Source organism: Odontesthes bonariensis, chromosome 12, assembly GCF_027942865.1.
Source record: "Odontesthes bonariensis isolate fOdoBon6 chromosome 12, fOdoBon6.hap1, whole genome shotgun sequence".
Classification (NCBI taxonomy): domain Eukaryota; kingdom Metazoa; phylum Chordata; class Actinopteri; order Atheriniformes; family Atherinopsidae; genus Odontesthes; species Odontesthes bonariensis.
This window is the reverse complement of record NC_134517.1, coordinates 32,332,531-32,358,483: the sequence shown is the minus strand read 5'-3', so window position 1 is coordinate 32,358,483 and position 25,953 is coordinate 32,332,531. Positions and strand designations below refer to the sequence as shown.

The following is a 25,953-nucleotide window of genomic DNA, read 5'->3' as shown; positions in this document are numbered from 1 at the left end:
ATGAAGTTGTACTGCTGTTGTTCTCATAATTTCCAAACATGCAGGCATTTGATCATATAATGTAATTGTTTAAAGATGAAGACAAATTAAATTTCTTTCAGGCAGCTTTATTACTTGGCCTACAGAGTCATGCATATTTTATTCACACATAGTGAAGTGAGTGAGGCTGAGCGTGCTTTTGGTTTTCTTTTTTCCATTTCATTCTGCCCACAGACGAAGCGTATCTGTGCTTATAACACAAAAGAGTGACATCAACAGAGGATTGCTGAGGTGACTTTTTAAACCTCCCATTTGACGCCTTCTTCCCCTCACCCACCCCACCTGCATACCCCCACCCTTCATGGGGAAGAAAGCATGTGAAGAGGACGGCAACAAGGGCCAGTTGTTTTTGAATAAACTAAATCCGCTAACAGTTTTATAACCCTGACCTCGTAAAACTGGCTGCAGCTTTTGGTCAGCTCTTCCCCCTGATGGGGCGAGCAGGGCCGTTGAGGCCTGGAATTCCCATTTGCCGCCGTGGAGCGTGTCGGTGCGTCAGCTGCTGTGTTTGTGAGGGAGACAGAGAGAGAAAGGGCGTATGATATACGACTGCTGTGTCACGATCCACATGTGACGGCCGTCCTCACGGGCAGAGCATCCAGGCTGCTCCCTCGTTCTGGCGGTTCCCACTGTTCAAGCCGGAGTGAGGGAGTGTGTGACTGTGGGATAGAAGAGGAGAGGGAGGAGAGGGAGGAGGTGAGACTGAGACAGAGGGAGGAGAGAGTAGTGCTCAGACAATCAGTGTGTGTGAGAGGGAGGTAGAAACAAGAGGAGCTGGCTGGGAAACAATAGTAGAACAAATCCAGTGTTGCATGCAGGATCTCAACCTCTCTGCTGCCGGCTGTTGAAGGTAAGACCACCAGCCTGGGTGTCACACACCTGGATCAGCATGCTTGCACCTACAGGACAATTCTTCTTTACCCTCTTTATGAATATGATACGCTGAAAACGTTTCGGCATTTCTTTGTTTGCCTTTCTGCATAGCCGCATCACACATGTTTGTACTCCCACGGAGTTTGAGGGACACTTCTGCTCACTTCTTCTCATCCTCCAGCTCAGCCGAACATTCCTCTTTTACAGCAGGTCTTTTCTGCTGCACGTGCAGTCCCACTCAGTCAGAAAGTGCAAGTGGTTGTGATTAGGACGCAGTGTGACATGACTCATAATACGAGGAAACATGTTTGTGTTGTCGCCGGTGGATTTGCTAATCAGGCGCTGACAGAAAGACTAGAAAGGTAATCTGTGCTCACTGGTATTCGGATATCTATGTGTTTTACAGGTTTGTTATGTCCTTGAGTGTATGATTGACTTGGCCTGTTGCATTGGACCCCAAGGCTGCTGACTTATGGTAGAGGGAGATGATGACAGATATAGCAGACTCTGTGGTAGGTAGGAGGAGGAGGAGGAGGAGACGGGCTACTACTTCCATTTGACTGAGAAGGAGGAGGCAAGTGTGTGTGTGTGTGTGTGTGTGTGTGAAATAGAGAAGTTGTTTAGATGAAAAATGATGTGACTGAAAGAGAATAGTGGAGAATGAGAGGGGTGAGAGAAACAGCTCAAGTAAGAGGAAGAAACATCTGAAATTGAAATCGGGAAAAGTCGGTAAAGGACACAACAAATAGGAGAAACAGAATGAAACTGAGATGTGTGAGAGATGTGGAGAGAAAGACTGAGTGATGCAAACATCCCTGCAGACATCCCTCTCAACTTCCAGTGACAGCAGATGAGAAACAGTTTGAACTGTCAGGAAAAGTTTTCAAACTTCGGATCATCTTCAAACTGTTTGGTGGAGAAAAATGCGAGCGAGGCGAGTAGGAGGTGGTTTGAAACGTCGCAGCCAGGTGCAGATAGACAGCAATGCTCTGGCAGAGAACTGCACGGTTAGTTTTCATGTCTGAGCTCTCGTGTTTCATTTTCTCACACATGCATGCAAACACACACACTGGGGCCTATTGTGGATGTATTTATTTGGACAGTGTTGAGGCTCTGATAGGCAGTTCACAGTGTGTCACCGCTGCAGGAATGTGCTTCTGACAAATGGATGCTCTGCACGAACTGCGGGCCATCGATAGGATCCTCAACGCCACCCTGCCAGACAAGCATGTGACAGATATCCCTTGCCTGAAGAAAACTGGTCCTGCACGATAACACAAACATCCCTTCGACTTCTTCGCTTGCTCCTTTCACCTCGGGCTGGGAGCTGAATGGAGGATTGATCTAGTTACACGCACAGCTTTTAGCCTCCAGCGCCAACATTCCCTGCGTAATTATTCTTTTTTTTCTGTCTGATGAGGAGCTGATCTTAGGATTTGAGGTTTGTGTGTGTGTGTGTCTGTTGACCCAGCAAGATTAGGGGGATCTGTTTTTATCAAAGCAACTTCACCACAACCACAGCTCTCACACTGCAGCAGCCAGGAAGAAAAACAAATCTGAGAATATTCATGCAAACGTGTCCTCTGTCTGTAATGTTTCTGAGAAGCTTTAATTGTAAAGCTAACACAAGCTCAGCTCCGGCTCACATAGCTGCCTTTCATTGGCTGTACACCGCTCTCGAATCCACACTGTTTGTCTTATCTTTACTGGGGAGGGATATATTTAGTGAGGAGCTTAGCTTTTAGGAGGTTGGCGCGTGGAAAGGGTGGAGAGGTTGAGTGTGTGTGTTTGAGAGAGGAAGTTTGTGTGTGTGTGATTCGGCTGCTGGCGTCAGTAGACGGTGGAAGAGCTTGGCACTCTGCATGCCAAACCGTGTGTGTGTGTTTGTGCATATTCTTTGTGTATGTGTGTGTGTGTGTGTGTGTGTGTGTTGCTGGAGGACAGGTCTGTACACCACCACCACCCAGCCTCCCCCCTGCGCTGCAGTCAGGAATCTGCCCTTTAGTTTATTAAAAGCTGGTGAAACAATGGAGGGGGTGAGGCCGGGGATGAGAGCAGGTGGGGAGGTGAGCAGAAAATCATGACGTAAACTCCAGGCACGGCGCAGCACTCAGGCAAATCACAGGAGAGTGTGATGATGTAATTGGAAAGTCGATGAAGAAGAGACATAGAGGTACTCTACCTGTCATTCTCTCCTCCTTCAGTGTTTTTTTCAAGCACCTGTTTTCACAGCAGGAGCTCTATAAGCGAGCAGCCTGTTGCCGCTGCAGACAGGCCGATCCCCGGACACCAGCTGCAGCTGCCGGTTGGCCTGGGTGATAAAGCAGAAGATCCCCCTTGATGATCAGGCTCCTCAGTCAGGCCCACCAGCATCCCAGTAATATTTAGAGCTCCAAATCAGCAGCATGAAGTACATCAGACTGTGTACCGCTTGCACATATGTGTGCGGGTTTGTATGTGTGAGAGTAAAAACCCATAAGTGAGGTGGGTAGAGGATATTTATACCTGCACCCCACTGGGAAGAACAAAACATTGTGGTGAGGATGGAGAAATTCTGTTCTGCACGACATATGGCTTGTACAGTTGGGAGTCTCCATGGTGTAACTGCTCCTAACAGATTTTGAGATAATCCATTTATTTTTCACTTTTTGAGTTTTTCTAAGCTGTTGTGTGTCTGAGCAGAATAGAAGCGATCAGAGCAGTTAGTTTTATTTATTGATCTGTGACCTGGCTGTATACAGGACTCTGGTTAAGTGCAAGGTGTGATAGCAGCCACCTACTGAGTAGCTACAGTAAGATCTAAATGAATGTGCTGGATTTGTATGAGGTTATATGAAAAAATTTAAAGTTTTACATACAAGGACATGAAATTACAACACATGACAAATTACACTGAAGTCTTATATATATTATTTATTGGTCAAAAACTAAGACAGAATTCAGAAGCACTGTGTAAAAACCTAAGTCCATCCTTACTGCCTCCAGAGGAATGAAGAGATTAAGTAATGGCCAGGTGATGCTAATCAACTGCAACTGATTTATTGATCAGTAAGTGGGAGCACCTCCATAAAAGCAGAAGTTTTGGCAGTTTGCTGGTCTGGAGGATTCAGGTGTGTGTTAACACAAAACCTAGGAAGAAAGACATCAGATGATGTAATGATGTTAGAGAAGCAGTTGTTGCTGCCCATCAATCTGGGAAAGGCTATAAGGTTATTTCCAAAATAATTTGGAGTCTGTCATTCTACAGAGAGAAAGATTATTCACAAGTGGAAAACATTCAAGATAGATTTCCATCTTTCCACGGGTGGACGTAACAGCAAGTTCACTCCAAGGTCAGACAGTGCAATGTACTGCCGAGAAACTGCAAAAAAAACAAGAGCTACATCTCATACTCTACAAGCCTCAGTTAGCATATTAAATGTTAAAGTTCATGACAGTACCATGAGAAAAGACTGAACAAGTATGGCTTGTTTGGAAGAGTTGCAGGAGAAAGCCTCTTCTCTCTAAAAATAATATGGCAGCACAGCTTAGGTTTGTAAAGTTACATCTAAATAAACCACAAGGCTTCTGGAACAATGATGAGACCAAAGTGGGGATGTTTGGTCATAATGCACAGCAGCACGTTTGGAGGAAACCAAACACAGCATATCAGCACAAACACCTCACACCAGCTGTCAAGCACGGCGGTGGAGGGCTGATGATCTGGGCTGGTTCTGCAGCCACAGGACCTGGGCACCTTGCAGCCATTGAGTGCACCATGAACTCCTCTGGATACCAAAGTGTTCTAGAGTCAAATGTGAGGCCATCTATCTGACAGCTAAAGCTTGGCTGAAACTGGCTCATCAACAGGACAAAGATCCCAAATACAGCAGCAGATCTGCAGCAGAATGTGTGAAGAAGAAAAGAATCAAGGGGTTGCAACGGTCCAGTCAGAGTCCAGACCTCAGCCTGACTGAGATGTTGTGGTGGGACCTTAAGAGAGCTGTGCATAAACCAATGCTGCAAACCTCAATGTCCTGAAGCAACATGGTAAAGAAGAGCGGGCCAAAATTCCTCCACAACGATGTGAGATACTGATAACATCATACAAAAAACATTTACTTAAAGTTATTGCTGCTAAAGGTGGTTCTATAAACAAATAGCTGAATTGTGGGGTGGACTTGGTTTTTCACCCAATGCTTGTTCATCAGTTTTTGTTCAATAAATAATGACACAGTATTTTGTCACGTGTTCTGTTTCAACTGAGGCTATATTTACTTGGTAGAACCTATTCTAAAACCTGGTGATTATTTTAATCATGTCATGATATGTAAAACGTAAAAATGTAAAACCTTAAAGATTACTTCCCTTTTACCTTCTTATTCACATGATTTCCACTATATATCCTCTGTACACAAGTATCTGACCCATCATGACAACAAAAGCAATTATGTTGATGTTCCTAAATTGATACTATGCAATAGTTTTGATTTGATACAAGTAACAAATATATTCTATGTGAACATGTTCCCTTTTCATTTTACAGACTTGAAATAGCTGCATGTGTTTGTCTCGGTTGGAGCAAGCAGCATTGTAGCTTTACCTCTCCTAGATAAACTACATTTTTATTAAAATACTTGTATTTTATCAGAGATAGTAAAGATTTAGAAGCTGTTTGAAAGCATGCATGTTAAGTTTCACGTTTGATTTAAGCCGTGTTTGTTTTGGTCTGAATTGATCTGTTTATGTGCCGTACACAAAAGACCAAAACCTTTTTTTTAAAGTAAAGCGTAAGTGTATATCAATACAGACAAAGCTGCGCTGATTCACTCGTATTTTTCTGTTTCCTTTGACGTTTTGGCAAAACGTGTCTGAAACTGAGACTGAAAATAAGCTCATTAAAACTATGTGTCGACTTGCGGTCACTTAAATCATATCCTACCCTGCTCTAATAAAATCCTGATTTTCTAACATCATCTGAAAAAAATCACCAAGTATCTTAAAAACAATATCTGTGCATTAAATTTAGTTATCCTTAGATATATGATCCCAAAGAGAAAGGGATTTCACATTGTTTGCTCTCACAGCATCATGGCATTGGAATTACTTAAGTGAATAACTTGGTTCCTGTGCATGTATATGATTATAAGGATGGTGGCCCAGTTAAATGCCCCATAGCGTGACTGAAATCTGCGCGTAACCAGGGATGGAGATAATTCATGATTTGCAGAAACATGAAATGCTAAATCTTCTGTTGCACCCACTGGGCTAGCATGTCCCACCTGAAGAGTCAGCATCTCTATCAGGTGACAATTGCACAGAAGAAAAGAAGCAACTTAGTTAAGACCTTTTGTCTGGGATTAATGATTAACATCATATGCTTTTTTTCTAAAAGTTTTGTTAAAAGTTTAGGTTTTGAGAAATCCTGAGAAATGCTTCGATAGCCCGCAATATGCCCGTTGTGAACATGAGCTGTAATGCGAGACAACCAAGTAATTATCAAGTGTTGTTGGTAAAGTTCTTACTGCAGACCTATTTACACCAAAATTCAAAGCTACACAGACCTGAAATATGAAGTTATGCTGACTATGACTTGACAATAATTTCTGCAAATATACAGATGTTTCAGCGCTGAACATCCACCCTGTTTTTCGCCTCCCAGTTAAGTGCATTATCAGTCAGTGGAGTCTTACCTCTGGCTCAGCTTTACCTGAAACTTATCATAACTTCAATAATTTGGCACAAACCCCCTAAGATCCATAGCAATCTCTTCTTTAACTGACCAATGTGGAGTTCTCGGTACTCAAAAACTAATTAGAGAGCCATTTCTGAGAGCCCAGAGGCAGAAAAAATTATTACACAGCAAGCATTTTATGTAACTTCAGACCAGTCTGAGGGTCTGCATTTACCGCTTATTAAAAGTCATATCATCTTTCGTGGAGCAAATCAAATTAAGCAAATTCCACTTGAGTTTTGTAGGAACAACTTTAGCAGAATTGCTGAAGGGCAAATAATTTATGAAGGGCTCAGTACATGCAAAAAGATCCAGCCTGGTTTAAGAATAACTGGAAAGCAGAACCACATCACTACAATATGACCCCTTTCTTACATACCACCACCCCTCTTGCCTGAAGCTTTTGGATTTGGAGAGCTATGAGATGTTGATTCCAAGCTTAAATTCTGAAGTTATTGTGATGTCTCTGTTAGATGCTATGGTGGGAAAGACACCGCTGACCCTCACCCACGGTACAGCGGCAGAAGTGTGTTTATATTTAAAGTGATGGTTCGGAGTAGATTCACCCTAGGGTCATTTGAACTGTGATATCCAGCCAAGTAGCCCACCCGAAGTTTTTTCGATATTGGCTGAACATCAGCTGAGTTACTGAGTTATCCCGAATAGCTTAGTACAAGCGCTAACGGACCCGGGAAGTATCTCCAAAATTACCACACTAAAATCACATGTCATGACACCAAACTTCTACAGTAGTACAAATATGGTCTGTACTCACAAAACGATGCATTTGGAAGTTTGTACATAGTCCAGGAGTTTATTATTATCAACACAAGCCTGATAGCTTCTCTGCTGCTAAAGCTGCGTCGACGTCACTTCTGGGAGCTTCAAAGTAAGATGAGGGTTGATCTACTACTGTAGACAACAAAGTATATGCTATATTCTACATGTTTTTTTTATGAATTTTTATGTTGTAGAGTTGTGAATTTATTTTATCAATGGAGAAATTGAGTAGCCTTGCTATTGGTTGGTATCAGTGGCTGGGAGTCATCATTGTGTGATTATCTGTTGTGTTTAAATCAAACTCGACGTTTGTTTCTGCAGATGCAGACGTGGTCTCTGCTTTTAATTTAATGTTGAATATATTTACAGGGATGGCCTTCAACAATAATGGAAACAAGATAATCGGCATAATTGATTATTGTTCTGCATTCCGTAGCTCAACAAAGCTCCCGTTCTGTGATAAACCCAACACGTAACTTTGACTTATGGATGTGGACTTTAAAGGGACTGACGCCCTGAGAGCTGGCTTTGTACTGTTTACTGTTGAAGTAAATTATGTTAAAATCCCATATTACAATCCTTTTTTTGCTTTCCTGGCACTTTTTATTCAATTATTTAGCTTTTGTTCTGGTCTTAGATGTTTTAATGGGAAAATGATTGGTAAATTAACTTGAGTTTTAATCAGCTAGATATGAAAATAACCATGACAATAAATAAACTTGTGAAACACTATTACCATTATTGGCAGCCCTACAAAAAAACAATTAGTTTGTGATAATTGGGGGGGGGGGGTCATTATTCCTAATTTTCAGGCAAAAAGTAAATGACTCCAGCAGAGTGCTAAGTGCGGCTTTAAATAATGAAAAGAAAAATCTGGGAGTTTGAAAGCTGATTGTATTTCACATGAGGACCCACCACTACTTTGTATATTTATCTGTTAATGTGACTGCATGCAGTTCAGATAGCTGCTCCTTCAGGAATGTTGATGGCGTTCAGTAACTGAAAGATTAATGGGAAGGAGTGCATGTCTGAAAGGAGATATATGTTTGCTTTTTTTTCAAGAGCCAATGTAGTTAGTAGTAGATTTTTTTTCCTAAAGCTAACCCAATTGCTAGTGAGAAAAAAAACAAAACATGCTATAACACAAGGTTGATAAGAGGTTCAGAAAGTGGTGTTCAAGTAATTAAAATCCCGTCCTCTCATTTAGGACTTGAGGTGGGTCTCAAGGACAATGTCGAAAGAAGACAAAGCTTGAAAAATATAAAGATGATGGCCAACCTTGGCACACACTTCACTGTTCTGTCTGAACAGAATAACTCTACCTTTTTGATGCAACAGCAGCCCCTCCACTGTTTTCTGTTATTACCTCTGATATATGTATGTTATTTTTAGAAGTTTATTGGATGGAGCCTGGCCTCGCAGCGATGTTTCTACAAGAGTCATCAAGTGAAGTTGTTTACCTTAATGGAGGTGAAATTTCATGGGTAATTCAGAATGAATGACTTGTTGTACTTTGTAGAGTTCTGCTGCCAACATAGCTGCATTACGTAATGAAAACAGCAAGGACCCAAGGTGACACGATGAGTTTGGATCCAGCACTCCTCCCAAACATAATCACTGTAGTTTAGACTTCTGCAGTGCAACAGAGTGGTACGAGCTCTAGGAGTGGATGGTCTGGGGTAAATGTAGAGGCAATGGAAAAGGAATGAAGGAGGCACTGGTTGTACTTTAAATTAGAGGACACCGAGGATGTGTTTGTGTGGCTATCTTGAGACGGGTTTGGTTTGAGTGGTTGATGGAGGTGATTCCAAACCGTGAATCCAGGAAAGACGTGGACCGAGACGGTTTGCTGGTCATTATATTTGGACAAGAAAGGGGAGGGGGAGTGTTTGAGCGGATCCAGCTGCCTTTTTGTAAACCGTCAGGACTCTATAAATCTGAACAGGACAGGTGAGGGTGAACTCGACAGGAGGAGGCCACGCTGGCCTTATGCTGCACCAAACCTCATGACCTTCTTTAGCTATCTCTATCAACCGATAAAGACACACATGGATAACTTCTCACCCTCAACAGAGCAGTAATGAACTCTCGCTCAGACACATTCTCCATTTATTATCCTAAAAGCCCTCATTATCTGAACCAGCTGCCATTCATAGCTATGTATTGATATCACCAGCTTTCAGAGCTTAAGCCCGAGCAGCCAAAAGAGACTGTAATTATGATGTGTAGTCACCTTGTATTGAGGGATGTCCCCTGCCTTAGTGCAGTTAGAACAGGATGGCCTCGGCTGGCAGACGACAATCAATAGAAAATCATCTCTGCTGGGCATAAAAGGGTGGGAACGTCTGGACAGCTCAACTAATTGTTAATCAGAAAGGACATTGCTGGCAGCAGACCAAAATTACGTTTGGGATAGGGGAACGTTTATTTTGCTTGTCCTGGTATTAACAAGGCAGACCGCTGCTGTCATTATCTTTGTTTACTTTCCATCACGGTAAGGCCAGAACCTGTTGTCTGTTTAACAAAAACACATGTTCTAAAGGGGAACTGTGATTTATCAGGAAATGCCGAGGATGTTTTCCTGGTGTGACCGTAACCCCAGCTACATTGTCCCGTTTGATCTGAATTGATTTAGCATGTTTTCACTTCACAAAATCTATTTGCAGGGTTTAGACGATGCTGCAATCATACATGCTTTCTGCTCAACCGAACCAGGAGCATCATCGAGTGAAAGCAGGAAAATGTTGGCCTTGGCTTTAACTTCCCAAATTCATTACATGTGTTGGTTTGATTGGAAATTTGCACACTTTTATTTCCCCAAAGGATAGAAATCCCTAAACTCCCAGTACTATCTTTTGTCTCCGGTATTCAGTCCAACATCAAGACTCTACAGTAGTCGCAAATATTTATTTGGTTTGACATACAATTTAAAATGTGGATTTTAAATTTGACATCTGGATTTAAAATTAGTTAAATGCAACCTTAGTCGAACATCAACAAATTAAATGTTGCATCATTATTTATTTAACAAAAACTAAGACAGATGCAGAAGCAGTGTGTGAAAAGTAAGTCCACCCCAGCTTTAACTTGAAGCAATCCTTTTCTGTTTGATCTTATCAGTCTCTCACATCTCTGTGGACGAATTTTGGCCTGGGTTCATTGAGGTTTGCAGCATTCGTTTATGCACATTTTGGAAATGGCCTTATAATTCTTCCCAGACTAATGGGCAGCAACAATTACTCCTTAAAGATAATTGCTGATGTCTTTCCTCCTTGATAGCACACACCTGAATACTCCAGCCCAGCACACTACCAAAACCTTTGCTTTCATAAAGGTGCTCACACTTACTGATGATCAAATACAATTAAATGCATTTGATAAGCCGCTACTTACCATCTCAGTTCCTTTGGAAGCAGTACAAGTATACTTAATTCTGCATTTTGTCTTAGAAAGATAATGATAATAATTCGAAAGATAATGACACACTGTTATATGTCGTGTTGTTCATCTGCGGTTGCACTTATGATGTATTTATCAATTTAAAAACCTGGTAAAGACCAGATAATTTCTTCAAAATGTCTGACTGCATACTTTCTTTTTTTTTATACATATATAATGTAGGATTCATTTTGGTATTTCATAGATAAACTGAGTGTTAGAGATGGTTTAGGTAGGTTCACTTCATGTTGTTGACAAGATACAGTATAGACACTGACATAATGTGCTCTATGAAACGGTAAATTAAGGTTAATTTAGATGATAGATTTTAAAAATCGCTGATGAAGGATCACATATGGATTCTCTGAGAATGAATGAAGCAAAATAACACAGATCTGATCACTCTTTTTTTAATGTTCTTCGTGGTGGCTCACAGCACATTCTCAGTCCATCTTTGTAGGATTGGCCCCCATTCAGAGTCAAAAGTAACGAAAGAATATTTTTCTCAGAGGTTTATTCTCAGCAGTTCTTCACTGGGGTTCAAGCATCAGTTGCCCTGTTTCTTTAGGTCCACATATGGTTCAAATAAAAAGAGTATAAAGTACAATAAAAAACCACCAGAAAAAAACGAACTTTCTTTTGGTTTCTTGGGGGCAGAAGAACCGTATTATCATGTCTTAAGTAAATGCATTTAACGGTGTATTGACTTATCCAGCAGATAGACGGTGTCATTTGAATTTTGTTGTAGATTTGTCTGCAGATACCTGGTGAATATGTTTCTTCCTCCGCACTTTCCTGTTCACACATGCACGTCCGAGCAGGACATTCTCTGCTTAAGACGTTTTCTCACATCTGGAAATGCTCTGGAGTGGTGCCTGGATAAAGTGCTCAGAAGGCAGGATGATAAAAATACACTGTTGAAATATCAACGTTTCATTTACAGCATGACTGATAAGGCTTCCTACCTATCTGTTGATCACAGATTTCGTCTTGATATCAATGCATTTTTTTTTTTCATTTATCCACAACATACATTTGTAACATACCTGTCAGTAGAAACTAACTAAATCTAAATCAGCGTGGACATTTTTTGCATTAATGTTTGCCCTTAATTCTCCAGAGGATTACCACGTAGAGTCGCACTCTGTCATTTCCTAGAGTTATTACAATGCAGTCTCGATAATAAGTCAGGACCGACTGTTGTGGACAAACAAGCAATCTCTGAAAAATCTTCAGAAATTGTAAGGTCTGCCGTGCATATGTGAAAACTACTTTTGTCCAAGACTGACATCTTTATCTGGTCTCCACCGGCTCCTGAGGGAGATATCTGACCCTTTCGATGCACCCCGCTGCTCACCATTTGTTCACCATCTTTGTCTGCTTTGTACTGGTTTAAAACTGGTTGAAACAGCTACCTGCTGTGGCTGAAAACATTGCTGTGAGAACTGAAAATGACAAGTTACGTTTTTGGCTCAGCATAACGGCAAACGGTCGGGAGTTCCCTGCACAAATATTGAAGCTTGAAGACAGACCTCATTGCATTAGCTCATCTTATGACTGTTTTATAGAAAACAAAAACGTCATGTTCTTATCACTTTGGCTTTCCTCAGAGGCCGTTAGCATACAGTATTCTTAGATTAAACTGTGGACAGGACCTTGGGGTTTTAGTGGTAAAATAACACTTAGCTAGTTGTTTCTGGGTCTTTGGACAAGTAATAAAGCTGTCATGTGTAGTTTATTGTGTGCACTGCACTTAAATGGAATTTCTAAGGCCACAGGGCACATACAGAATGCACAGAGGGCGGTAGGCGAGGGTTGACCTGGGTGGGAAAAGGCCCAACCGCAGACTTGCGTCAGTGCTCCCTTAAAACTTTGTGTTCATGCCTATATGTGGTAGATGTATGAATCTTTTCTTTATTTGGTCTCATCTGCCTGACATGTCTCATTTTATTTCCTTCTTTCTGTCTTATGTGGGTTACCCGTCATTGATTTTATCTTGTACTCTCAATGATTTGAGTGTGTGATGCCTAAAACAAGAACACTTTTGATGCTGATTGCGATACCAGCAGCAGAGATGGGGATAACAGTGGTCGTTACGTGGCTGGCAGAGCTGGAGGTGCTGATGGGTGCTGGCTGTATGTGAGAGGACGGGGCTGTCTGCTGTATAAACCCTCTAGCACATGTTCAACAGGCCAACAAACCATCTATGGGAGTATTTATTTTAACAGCCCAAATGATACTTCTATTTCTCTCAAGAGAAATGTTAACATTAAATGATTCCCCTCAGAAAGAGAAACACTGCGGCTGAAATGAGAGGGGTTAAAGATGGAGGGATGGGGAGAAAGTGTATAAAAATAAATTAACTACAAGCTTGATTTCAGCTGAAAAAGGGAATTCAGTGAATTAACTCTTTTGTTTTTCACCTTCTTTTCTTTCATTAATTCGTGCTTATATTTCACTCAACAGTCAGCCTACTTGCTCCATCTGACAAAGCTGAAAACTCAATTATCTGACCTGATACGTTATCAAATTCCTTAGTAATAATCATCTTACCTGGACAGTTTCACTAAATACAAATATTCTAATCCACTAACCACTGTGCCAGATACCTCTGACTGCTTGATAAAATCTGATATTTCAGGGTAATTCTGAAATATGGGAATGTTAACTGTAAAAGACACGACAGCTGCGATTATGCTTGTGGCATTGGCCATTGTTTGAGCGAATTGTGACGGCAGTATAACACCGTAACCATTCATACTGGCAGTTAGAACTCCCTGGACTCGGCAGTATTCATTATGAACACTCGTACATAAATGTACACAGTTTCAAAGCATCGGTTTTAATTTCAAGCTGTTTTGCTAAAAATGACAACAATTGTACTTTTTGAATTTGGACTGTGCAGATGCCAATAGATAGACCTGCTCACATACTTCTCCCCGCAGCTCTTCTCGTTTTTCCGAGCGTGCAACTTAAAGAGCACACAGAAACACATGTCGTATATGACATATATTTCCCCAAGTGGAAAGTGAGTTACAGTGTTTTGCATTGTAAAAACAGCACTTGGGAACTTGTGGACTTGAAAATATGAATGAATACAACTTACAGCTCCCTCCCTCTCTGCTGTGCTTCAGCTCAGCTCCAAAGTCCCTCCTTGTCATTTGTGTACATGCTTGTAACCACGGCAACTGTAGAAGTGGCTGGGATTGTCATTAGTTAGAGACTCCCTTTAGTTTTTATTGGTTAATTAAAAATGTTTCTTTAAACAGTAAGTGAGAGGATAAGTGAAGAGTTCTTTGATGCTGTGGTTTTAGACTTTCAGCGAACAGCTTGTGGCACCTAGTGGAATAATAAGACTTCCTCTTTTTTCTTTTGCAATATCACAACAGATGTTTTCTTGACACTTATCTAGACTCTGCTGCAGTCTTATAAATTCAAACAAATTTAGGAAGTTATTAGTTTGAATCTTGCTAATCCATCCATCCATCCATTATCTTCCGCTTATCTGAGATCAGGTTGCTGCACCAACAGGACCAGGAGGGAAACCCAGACGCCCCTTTCCCCAGCAACACTCTCCAGCTCCTCCATGAGGATCCCAAGGTGTTCCCATGCCAGAGGCGATTTATAATTCTTCCAGTGAGGTCTGGATCTGCCCTGGGGTCTCCTACCAGTTGGACATGTTGGAAAAACCTTCAAAGAGAGGCTACCAGGAGGCATCCTTACCAGATGCCCGAACCACCTCAGCTGACTCCTTTTGATGCGGAGGAACGGCAGCGCTACCCCGAGCTCCCTGTGGATGGTCGAGCTCTTCACCCTATCTCTAAGGCTGAACTCAGCCACCCCCTGAAGGAAGCTCATTTCAGAAGATGGACAAGTAAATCAAAAGCTTCGACTCTCAGCTCAGCCCTCTGTTCAGCACAGCGGACAGGTGTAGCGCTCTCATTACTGCTGAAGAAGCCCCAATCTGTCCGTTCATCTCTTGCTCCAAGTATGAATGTAGCTAACTGATACATTTTTGATGAAGCAAATGTCAGCTCAGGATCGTAGCGACCCTGATCGAGACGAAGCAGGCACAGCAGATGAATGGATGCATAGATAGATGTGTCATGTCTAATACAACTTCTGCTGCAATGTTTGTAACCTTTGTAGTTTCGCTGTAACCTTCTGATGCACATGTGTAAAACAAGCTTAAATAGTAAAGAACTATCAGCACAAATTAAGCATTTACAAGCAAACCAGTCCAATAATTAGTGCGAATCAGGTTACCAGCAATAATATTTGTTTGAAAAATCATTTAACCTCTATCATTGAGCTCCTCTCACATTCCCTGACCCCATATGTACCCACACTTCTCGATAATTCACAACACATTCAGCAAACCTGCCTCAGCCAGCACCAAGCTCTTTCTTAACACAAACCTCATTGTCAGGAGGTCTATAAAATGTCAAGTTGGAATAGGGGAGGGGGGAAAAAGCGTAAATACCCGTGAAAATATGCTGCGGGACTGGCAGAGGGCTTGTAGTCATGAGAGGGCTTGTTGGGAGAGCGATTTGTTTTAATGAAAAAGTCGTTCCTGTGGAGAGGAAAGGGCCTGGCTGCAGGCTGTTTGTCTATGGCTTAAGTTTCTTCTCTATAATAAAAGCACCAGGACTTATGTGTCTGCATGTGTGTGTCCAGTGCGTGGGTGTTGACCGGGTTGACTGTAGAATACAGGAGACAATGTGGGCAGCCAGGTTCGGAGAGACATGCACACTTAAACAGTCAGTCACTTATACGGGCAGAAAATTCCACTAGAAGCTGTCTGGAGGTAGCTTCATCCACTTTACACACCCTATTGTATGACAAATTGACAAAACATGTGACCAACACACTAATTTTAGCTTCATGTCTTTCTCTGTTACAAATGATTCCCTCCTGTTTGTCTTCTTCCTCCAGACTGAGATGGATTGAAATGGCTGGGGATGGAGCGGCCCGATGTAGCCACCCTCCTGCCACCTTTGACCTTCCACTGCACTAGCAGGAACAAAAAAAGAGGCAACAGTTCCCTTCTGTGCAAGATCTTATAGTATATCGTGACTGAGAAAAGGACAGACCTGTGATAAAGAAGGGTGAAGGAAGCAACAGGCATTGGACATTCCGTGGGGATCAGGAGGCTCAGGGTACCCCGATCATGAAACCTTCGATCTTTGTGGGTCCCCCCTCTGGCCTCCTGCTGGTCCTGATGTGCTGCCCCCTGCTGGGCTCGGTCCAGTCTGCCAGCAGCAACAAGGCCAGCGATAACGCACACCCACACTTGGGTGACGCTGACCCAGACCGCTGCATGAGGCACCACTTTGTGGAGACCATCACACACCCAATTTACAAATGCAACTCTAAGGTAAAGCAGACACAAAACTACACAAAAACACATTTGTACCCCAACATGCTGCTCTGTAGTCTAATGTTCATTTTATTGAAAATTTGTTGAAAGTAACGAGACAAGTCCAGCTGACAAGTTCACTAATTTGTTTCAAATATCAGCAAAACAGTTTGTTCCAAATCAGACCTCAGAGACACAAAGAAAACCCCGGAACGCCGGCCAAAAAACTTGTATGACTTTAGTTCCCCCTCCTCCATTTGGTCAGCCCTCTCTCGTACTTTATCTCCGTCATTTCGACGAGTCACGCTCAGTTTCTCTCTGAGTGTGTGTGTGAGTGTGTGTGTGGTGCTGGACATGGGCCACGCTGCAGACATATTCTGATCCTCAGCTGGGACTCAGCTTTTGGCTAAAGCGGACGTCTCGCTGTCAGGGGCCACAGGAAGAAAGATGGGCTGAGGAAAGAAAAAGAAAAGTGGAGAGTGAATAATGATGGAGGTGCGGTGCTCATTGTGATGTTTCAGACAACTTCAAGACAACCACTTAATGTGAAAAGACTGATGATCCAGCGAGCGGTGCCAAACACATGAATGCTGCTGTAGAAAGGTGTTGTCAATTATCTCCCTTTCCCTCTGTTGTCCACCAGAACAGTTGCTCCTCTGGCGTGAGTGATCTGTTCTTTGGTCTTTTTTTAATATTTTGACTCTGAGTACATTGAGCAGATGGCAAAACCACAGATCAGCTCAGGCAAGGCCTGCCTGCACAGCATGAGCCGAGCTTTCTATTACAGTACACAGAGTTGATTGGAAGCCTGGCTCCGCAACCGTTTCACACCTCAGTCTGCACAAGTTCACACAAAATCCACCTGCACTAAGTCTTTCCTCTCTGTTTCTGTGAGTATTTGATTATTTTTTGTGTTAATGGATGAACATATCTGCTACCCATGTACAGGTTCGTTTTCTGGATGGATCTTTGGCTCCATAAGGACAAAAAGATAACCCTGGGAAGTTTTTCTTTGAAGAAATGAAAAGAAGTCTCAATTTTGAACACCATTCCTGGTTGGCAAAAGCTCAGACATGAATTAATCTCTTTATTAGGGATGTCCAAATTCAATGTCAGGTATCAAATTGATTGGTATTGGGGTCACTATGTAGACCTCATCTCCGATGTCTTTTGTTTTCCAGGAGCAGTCCAACAGCTTTTTTTAATGTCTGCAATTCCAGCATTTTACAAAGTCATAGTTACAGAAATTTGTTCAGTACAAAAAATTTGTTTTGATGCCTAAAGTTTCAACACATGGTTGGATGAGACTGTCCTCCCAAAAACAAACCAATCGGCCATTTGTTTATGAAGGTAATAATGACCTATAATTATGTTAAAATAATATCTTCTAGTGGTCACAAGAGCAATTGCATGTGAACGTACAAAATGGCGGTCATTATAGTGGCGGTGGCTAAGTACAAAGGATGTACTGTAGTCCTAACCATGATGGTTTTTAAACCATAACTAAGTAGATTTGATTTCTAACCCTAATCAGTTATGTTATTGTGTACCGTAAATCCAACCAGGAGTTGACAAAATTGTTTTGTTAAAGTATTATTGACTGAATGTGACCCAAAAGTGAAAAAAACCAATTGTCATATCTGGATGTCAAATTTCTGTCGATGTCCAGTGGTTAAAAGCTTTGCATGAGATTGCACCTTCCACCCCTTCCTGCTCAAGAGGACCTTGAGCTTGTTAAAGAAAACACTTGAGAATTCTGTTTGCTCTGATTTAGAAATGCTCAGAAGGGTCATATGTCCCTCCTTTCACTTGTAGGGTTTGTAGAGTAGAAGATGCTCCTATGAGTCGTTTTAAAAGGTATGAACAAACAAGCTTTTTGGTCCATTTAATTAGAGAATTTCTTTGTTGGATACACTAAGTTCACCCAGTTAAATCAGGCTCACGACTTAATCGAAACGACACACTGGAGGAAACTTTAAAGACAAGAAATGTTTCCATCGTGTTAAGGCAGAAAGGATTACAGAGAAGATAATTAGTCAATTAAGTAAATTGCTCTGGATGCTTTTGGAGCTTTTGGAGCCACGATACACCCTCTGTGTACCCAGCCTGCCTGAGCTGTACAAAACAGTTCTCTGCCACCTTCACCTAAGAGGTATTTATTTCAATAACTTTAACGTGCTTATCGTGTACAGTCTGCAACAGTGAGATGTAGGAAAATGCATCCTCAGACTCAGTATTAGCAGACACTCAATCCTAAATGTCTGTATTTTGATCAGGATATCTTTATCTCTCATTAAATTTCTCCTCGTTGCTCACTCTCAGGGTTGAGCAACAAGGTGCCACATTTAATTAGAGCAGCTTTATTTAAGCTGATTTTAATCAATTAAGCAGCTGACTACAACTGGAGTATTTCAGACTTCCTAACAGCAGACCTAAACCAAATCTTTGTAAGATTTGAGTTTGTTGGTAATAATGAGAGCTTTAATTTATGAAACTATGAAATTCACAAAGGACTTTAAAAAATGTCAAATATGTATTGTGAAAGTGGATTTAAGTGCTATAAAAATGAACAGAACAGAGCCCAAGGCAACATCATAAAAAAGCCCAAACTTAAAATTGAAATCCTCAGATTTAAGAGACTTGGAATACAGAATGTTTGACATGAACTTTCTATCTGACGCAAGCAACTGTCTGATCCAAATAATCAAGGAGTCTTTCAGTCTCTATTTAATAATGAAAGGTCTTAAATTTACTATGTGGAGATGCAGCCAGAGATTGTATGGTGAAATTGTAGCTGCACAAAACAAGAAAAACCAGGCCGTATCTTAGTCATACTGCAACTCTTCAAGAATCTGTTGAAGACCCTTCTTCCAACACCTAACTTGCACTGCTTTAACTGTTCTTGTTGCACGTTATCTTTTAAACAGATTAGATATTTAATTTCTACACATGAGTTCCTTTTTGTGCTGAAGCTTGATTGTTGTTCCTTACTCTTGAGCAGCTTTGAAAAAAAAAACTGCTAAATTACTCTTTTATTTGGTTGTTGAAGTGGATACGAAACATCCAATATGATTACATGCACAGTTGAGCCGAGTTGAGCCACCGCTACAACTCAACTTTTGATCAGACCACTGTCCCAGTACACATGCATGGGAGCAGGATCAAGTTATTGCCCCAAATATGTCTGACTAAACAGCGCTGTGGTTTGTGCAGAAAGAAAAGTTTAAGACATTCTGTTGCTTGTGGGAGATCATCGTACATGTAAGTATAGCTGAATTCACTGCACAGAGATAGTACTTAAGTTTCTTGAATGGCGATTTTATCAGATAAAGCTAGAAAATCAGGATTTTGTATAGAAAAAATGTAAAATGCTTTACGCACAAAAAAAATTAAAAACGTGAATGACGAAAGCTTTATCTGGAATTCAGCTTTATTGATAAATACTTAAACTTTGCTGTTTAAAAAAAACAGATGGATGTACAGAGCACTAGACTAAGTTGAGCACATACATGAATCCATGCATGGAATACTGTGGGCTGTGTTAACTGGGTGTGTTAGCCTGGTTTACGAAGCTCAGTTACGCACCATTTCAGTAGAGCTAACATGTATACTAACACAATAATTAACTTTTTTACAAGTGTCATGCAAACACACTTAATGTACTACCTTCTTTAATTCATAAGCATTGCAATTAGTTTGTTACTGGAAGTCTGTTTCTACTGTATAGAGTCATAGATGATTTTTTCCCCCCTAAACAAGTTATATTAGTGTTTTGGGGGGGCTTTTCCATCCCCTCCGTTTGTTTTAAAAGGTGTACAAAACTACAAAGCCCTGCTGTAGGTCTTCCACAGTTAGTCATTCTTTCCTACAGAAAACCTTGTTTATAGTCCAGTCTTTCTTTGTTTCACTTCATGACATCACCACAAAAGACATATGCATAATACCAGTCTCTTGGTCGGTTTGGCATGCCCCTAAAAGGAGTGAGCAGCTGCCTTTTACTCAAAGCAGATTGAAAGGAGGTTCATAATGAGACAGGCTAAAGCAGAACACTTTTGATATAAAGTGATAAGAGGTACATTATGAGAATTGTTTGTTTTTGTTTTTTTTTCTTCCAGCAGATGCCTAAAATAGAATCATAAATCTGTAAATCTGTAAATGAGCATTACATGCACTGTAAGATTTTTAGGATCTTTTAATTTTTCCAATTGTCACTGTTTAAATGTCCATCTACGCCTAAGATGAGCACATGTTTTGGAAACATGTGATTGTCTTCCAGCTATAATATTCCTTTGCTACCTCAGGTTTTCTCTCCTCAATCCCTGTTTGCAGCAGCAGAATGTAACTGTGTTCTTTGGTAGACATTCAAACTACTTCACTTTTGAAGAAAAGATAATGTTTAGTCCTCTAGATTTACCTGAAAGATGTATTTACTTGTTACAACAACCACAGATGACATCCTCAGTCATTTATTTCAAATAGCAAGACTTTATTTCTATTTTATACTCAGATTTATTAGTATTATTAATGCTGGACTTTTACCTTTAGCATATATTTACTTTTAGTATTTATGGAGTGTTTTGCAGCGCTGCCTCTTTGGATCACACCGGTGACACGTGTGTTCCTGATTTCTGTCTTTGTAAAACCATGAATGACACTTTATCCACGTTATTTGTTTATATAACATAGCGGGTCATGAATGAAAGGAGAACCAGGAACAGTGTAGACAGAAGGGAGCTAGTAGAGGAAGAGATCGTTTGATAGTCTGATCCCCAGCCAGAACAAAGACAAATGGTCTTAAAGTGGCGACAACACTCCTAACGTGTGTGTGTGTCACCCTGCTATGGCCCCAGACAGGCTTTTGTCAAAGTGGGTACATGGTTGGCGACACACAGCAGCTGACAGAAGGACATGACACAAGGGGCTGTTTAGGGAGGCGACAGGAATGTAGTGACCCACAGAGGCATGCCAGTCGGACGGATACAACAGTGATCAGGCCGGTGCTTTGTCTGCATGTGTGTGTTTGATCCGTCTGGTCAAACTTAAAGAGGGATTAATGTTTTGGTCTTTCTTCTTCTAAATGGCACAGAGTGGCTGTGTTTGACCCTGAGGTGTAGCAGGTGTAGGAATGTGTGCCTCCTTTAGTCGCTATCTCTTATTTTGCAGGTGCAAGGCCGAGGCTGGGAGGCTCAGGAGACGCTCTGAGCCCAAACAGGCCACTCACTGTCAGGGCAGACACAAACACTGCCTCATTGTACTCAGTGACCCTTTTTCTTATCCCTACCTGAACCCGTAGGTGATGAAAAACGTGTGTGATCGACTTATCTGTCTCTTCCTAACATTTTCTGCATGCTGTTTTGCAGATGGTGTTGCTGGCGCGCTGCGAGGGCCACTGCAGCCACACCACCCGCTCCGACCCCCTCATCTCCTTCAGCTCCGTGCTCAAACAGCCATTCAAGAGCTCCTGCTCCTGCTGCCGGCCACACACCTCCAAGCTGAAGGCAGTGAGGCTGCGCTGCGCCGGCGGGACTCGCATCACGGCCACTTACAGATACATCCTTGCCTGCAACTGTGAGGAGTGCAGCTGAGCAGGCAACAGCTCCCTCCCAGACCCTCAAGACTCTCAAGATCCAGCATTTTTCTTGGCCTTGGACCTCATTCTAAAGCTGTTCAGAGTATTTGGTTGATTATTGGATCACAAAATTGCCCCAGAGATGCTTGTCTTTAACATGGGAGTGAAAGTTTTGAGGAACCGGATCACCCTTACGTGGTCCTTAAAAGGGACCTGCAGCCCTCGAGACTCAGACAGAGCATTCTATACCTTCTCCGTTATGTGCATTCAATCAGCGCAAACCATGCGAAGCACATTTCTCCAAATCACAAGGCCAGACACCACAAACTGCTACTCCCTTGAGCCAGTTTGAGACCCTCCTCACTGCGGAGACATACTGCGCTCATTACAGGCCTCTGTAATCCATAACACACACGCTCACAAACTGCAATGTGAGAGCTCATTACAAGTATCTGTAACAGCCACCATGAAGAACCCACCATGCATTTGACAACAAAACACGCCTCATTAAATAGCAGCATGGGAAAGGCCTCAGCAAGAATGAGGGGGTCTGCATGAGCCCAGGCATATGGTGGATCCATAGAGGAGCACCTGCACCATGCTTACTCACCCAATAACATTTTACACACTCCCTGCAGACTTTCATCTAGCTGTGTAAAACAAGAGCGATGCTGACAGGAGAGCTTGTTGAGCGCACAATAAAAGAGGCCACGTTAAATGGAGCCCCGATGATGAAAGACGACCAAGGATGAAGGTGTGACCAGCCTCTGTGTGGTGGTGTGAACTCTCAAGAGACTCTCAAGGATATCAGTGTTCACAGAACGCGTATTCTATTTGAATCTTTGTGACGTTTCAGCTAGCATTATTGTATCTGCAGCTACTCATTCATAAAACTGCCGCTAATGCCTGTTGTGTATCTCTACTCGTGACTTGTCCAGCATTTTGACTTGAAGGAAGCTTTACTGTCAAAACAGCGCTATGGTTGTAAGAGTCTGTAAAGCCTGCATACGTGTTCTTAACAGTCCAATATGATGAATACAGAACTTCAAACTCTCCCTCAGTTCATGCTGTCTGTCTCTGACTCGTTGCCCTCCAGAACTTGTGTTGTTCAAGTTGTGTTTTTTGTATAATTAAAACTCACCAATCCAGACGGATTCAGAGCTTACGTTTGAAAGTTTAACAAATAGATAAGGGAATTTATGGAAGCAAAGAAACTAAAAAAATGTATAACCCCAACTGAACAATTAAACAAAAAATTTTTTTTCTTTTTTTAGATTTTTAAAAACACAACGTTGGCCTTCTGTGGTGCGTTGTTGTGTGTCTTGGCCCACTCTCACTCCTAGCTCGCTTCATGCTTACACCTTTTCAGGACCCCATGGCATCAGATTTTAACATAGGGAAAAGGCTTATTTTCAGCCAAACCATGATTCCCTCCTAACCTTAACCATACCTAAACCTAAATAAACAAACGAGAATGAAACTGAAGAAACACAGGAGACTCAAACCGCAGACTATGAAGCATAACTAAGTGAAACAACACTCGTTTCGCAGATCTTGAACCTGATTCTGCAGAACAAGAATCCCATAACCACCCCTCCTACGTCCTTGTGTAGGCTTATGTGATTGCTCTTGAAGTTCCAGTGTAAAATTTAGAGCAAGATTTTGGCATAAATGCAATAAAATACTCATAATTATATTTTCATTAGTGTATAATTGCATGAAAATAAGAATTGTTTTGTTTTTATTACCTAACAATGAGCTTTTGATATCCAAAGACACCAATGTTGTACAGTAGACCAAAAGAGACAAACTGAACACTCATCCACAGTAGACCTTTTATGCTTTTTATTGCTGCCCTAGTTTAGAAGTTAGTGGGAGTAACTGGTTGCAATTTGCATTTTGAAACACAAAATGTCACCACATCCTCCACAATGGACCTTTAAGGCGTGTTCAACTGCAAGGCATCAAGTTTTGTTGTTCCACTAACTAAAAAGGACACCTAATGCGTATCTTAGAGACATAGATACAGCCTCTGATGAGGAATAGCTTGCTCATCGGTGTCTGGTTCTGGTTCACTTTCACCAATGTGGTGAGTTAACGGCTCTCATTGTCATGTACATTAAATTCAAGTCCACCTTTTCCCTTTAATGTTTCTGTCCCAACTGAAATCAACCAAGCGCAAAATAAAAACCAGCAAAAATTTTAAGGATCAAGCTTCTTTTAAACATTTAAGGAGTAGAAAGTACATATATTTTTGTTAAAATGTGGCAGGTAAAAGTAAAAATTTGAAGTAAAGTACAGATGGTTAATATTTCTATTGAAGTAATGACGTATTGAAGCTTGAACATCAAAATGACTGAAAATAGATCCTGCATAACAGAGGAATTAGACAGACCTTTGTTCCTTCAATTTAACATATCAATCACAGAATATGAGAAGAAAAGGTGACTAATGCCTGGTCACATGCATGCTCATTTCCTGTGTGTCTCTGTGCATGTGAAGGACGTTTGAATCCACTCCAGGACCTTTAAATAAACAGCTATACATAGGGGTAGTTGCATAATATAAATACATCAAATATTCAGCCATAAATGACATCACAAATGGATTTTAATGTCATGAAATACAACAACAATTAAAACCTACAGCTAGCTAAACAATTGGAAAACAAAATGTTTTCTTTGCTTCCATAAAATTTGACTTCATAATAGCAGCCAAAGTATGAGGCTGTAGCATGTGCTGTCCACAATGATTGAAAAATACATCGGTTTCTGCTAACATTGGTGCCGACTTGTAACCTTTCACTGAAAACCGGCCCTGTTACTTCCGTGCTTTTGGCACGACAAAGTTGGATTTCAGAAATGGAAATTGAGAAAAGTTACAGAGAGTTGGAGGCCTACAGGGTGGGTGAGTGGTTGGACAGACTGTCTCCCTTCAAGAGTCATGTCACATGATACAAACATCCTCAATCAGCCTGCCTGGATTAACTGTGTATCCCATTAAGATTCTTTCTCAAAACATTTGAGAACTGTTTGTGTTGGGCGCAGAAAGGAGTAAAGAGCTCCAGGACTGATAGACTCTATGGTTTTCATCCACACTCGTAAGGTATATGCACCCTGTACAGATGTCTTTGCTGTGTTTTGGGCTGAAACGCTTCCACACTCTGTGAAGTAGTACAATACACCATTCTGTGGACATGTCAATCCTGACTACAACTGACAGCACGGCCTGATGCTTCACACGTGAACCTAATAAAATCCTTTTCCCTCTGACTCTGGAGATTAATCGGCCTCTTTCTGCTGTCTCCTCTCACTCTAACTCTCCTTTATCAACACTCAACACAAATGTGCATGCACAGAGTAAAAAGAGGAGGCATCCTTTGACAAAAGAGCAGATGTATAATTTACTTGAGGACCAGTACGACAAAGTGACAAGATAATGGCTGTCAAGCTGATGCTAACTGCTCTCTTTTCAGGCTCTGCTTGCACAAAGACACAAAGGAGATGGTTGGCGAGTTCTGGACTTTCCAATTAAAGAAGCAAACATGTGATTAATCAAATATACATTTTTTTTGTCTCAGTCTTTTTGCAGGTGTGAGGCAGCCTGGCAGACAGATGTGGTCTTTATATAACCCTTCACATCAGCCGACATCGCACACTTATTCATTCCTGATGCTAATCATAACCATCTGAGAGTTTATTAAAAATCATAGAAAAGAGGCATTTTATTGGCCCACGGTGAAGCTGCCTCCTCATTATAGAGAAACTCACGTCTTTGTGTTTATTATTCCATCATAATCCCAGACATGGACTACAGCCATGTGCTGGAGGCCTCACAATATGACTATTCAGTGCCTTTCACATTTAGTGCTGTGAGGTCTGTGGCCCTGCTGTCAGCACACACTTTACTGAGAAATAATCATCACAATTATGCTGAGGCACTAAAAAGGTAGATTCATAGATTTTCAGGTCTGTCCTAAGACAATAATCATGTTCCCAAGAGAATGATAAAACAAGTTTGCTCGCTGTTTTATTTCAAATTAGCTCCATTTGAGCCCCGTCAATAGAAACATTTACTGTGCGTGAGCCAGAGTTATCCCTAAATGCTCATTTTCATCTGTTGAATCAGCCAGTTTTTAAATAGACAACCTAAAATCTAAATCAGTCCTCCAGTTTAAACTGG

The 25,953-nt window shown here is 41.4% G+C and overlaps 1 protein-coding gene across 2 annotated transcripts; it reads left to right on the top strand.

Moving 5' to 3' along the window:
* Positions 1 to 573: 573 nt before the first annotated feature.
* Positions 574 to 25,023, top strand: ndp (norrin cystine knot growth factor NDP). Of its 2 annotated transcripts, XM_075478808.1 has the most exons (4): positions 574 to 889; positions 14,359 to 14,831; positions 15,779 to 16,220; positions 21,563 to 25,023. In XM_075478808.1, the coding sequence occupies exons 3-4, from the start codon at positions 16,014 to 16,016 to the stop codon at positions 21,785 to 21,787; spliced, it is 432 nt and encodes a 143-aa protein (XP_075334923.1). In that variant the 5' UTR covers positions 574 to 889; positions 14,359 to 14,831; positions 15,779 to 16,013; the 3' UTR covers positions 21,788 to 25,023. The 2 variants fall into 2 exon arrangements, with proteins under 2 accessions (XP_075334923.1, XP_075334922.1); XM_075478807.1 differs by lacking the exon at positions 14,359 to 14,831.
* The last annotated feature ends 930 nt before the right edge of the window (positions 25,024 to 25,953 follow it).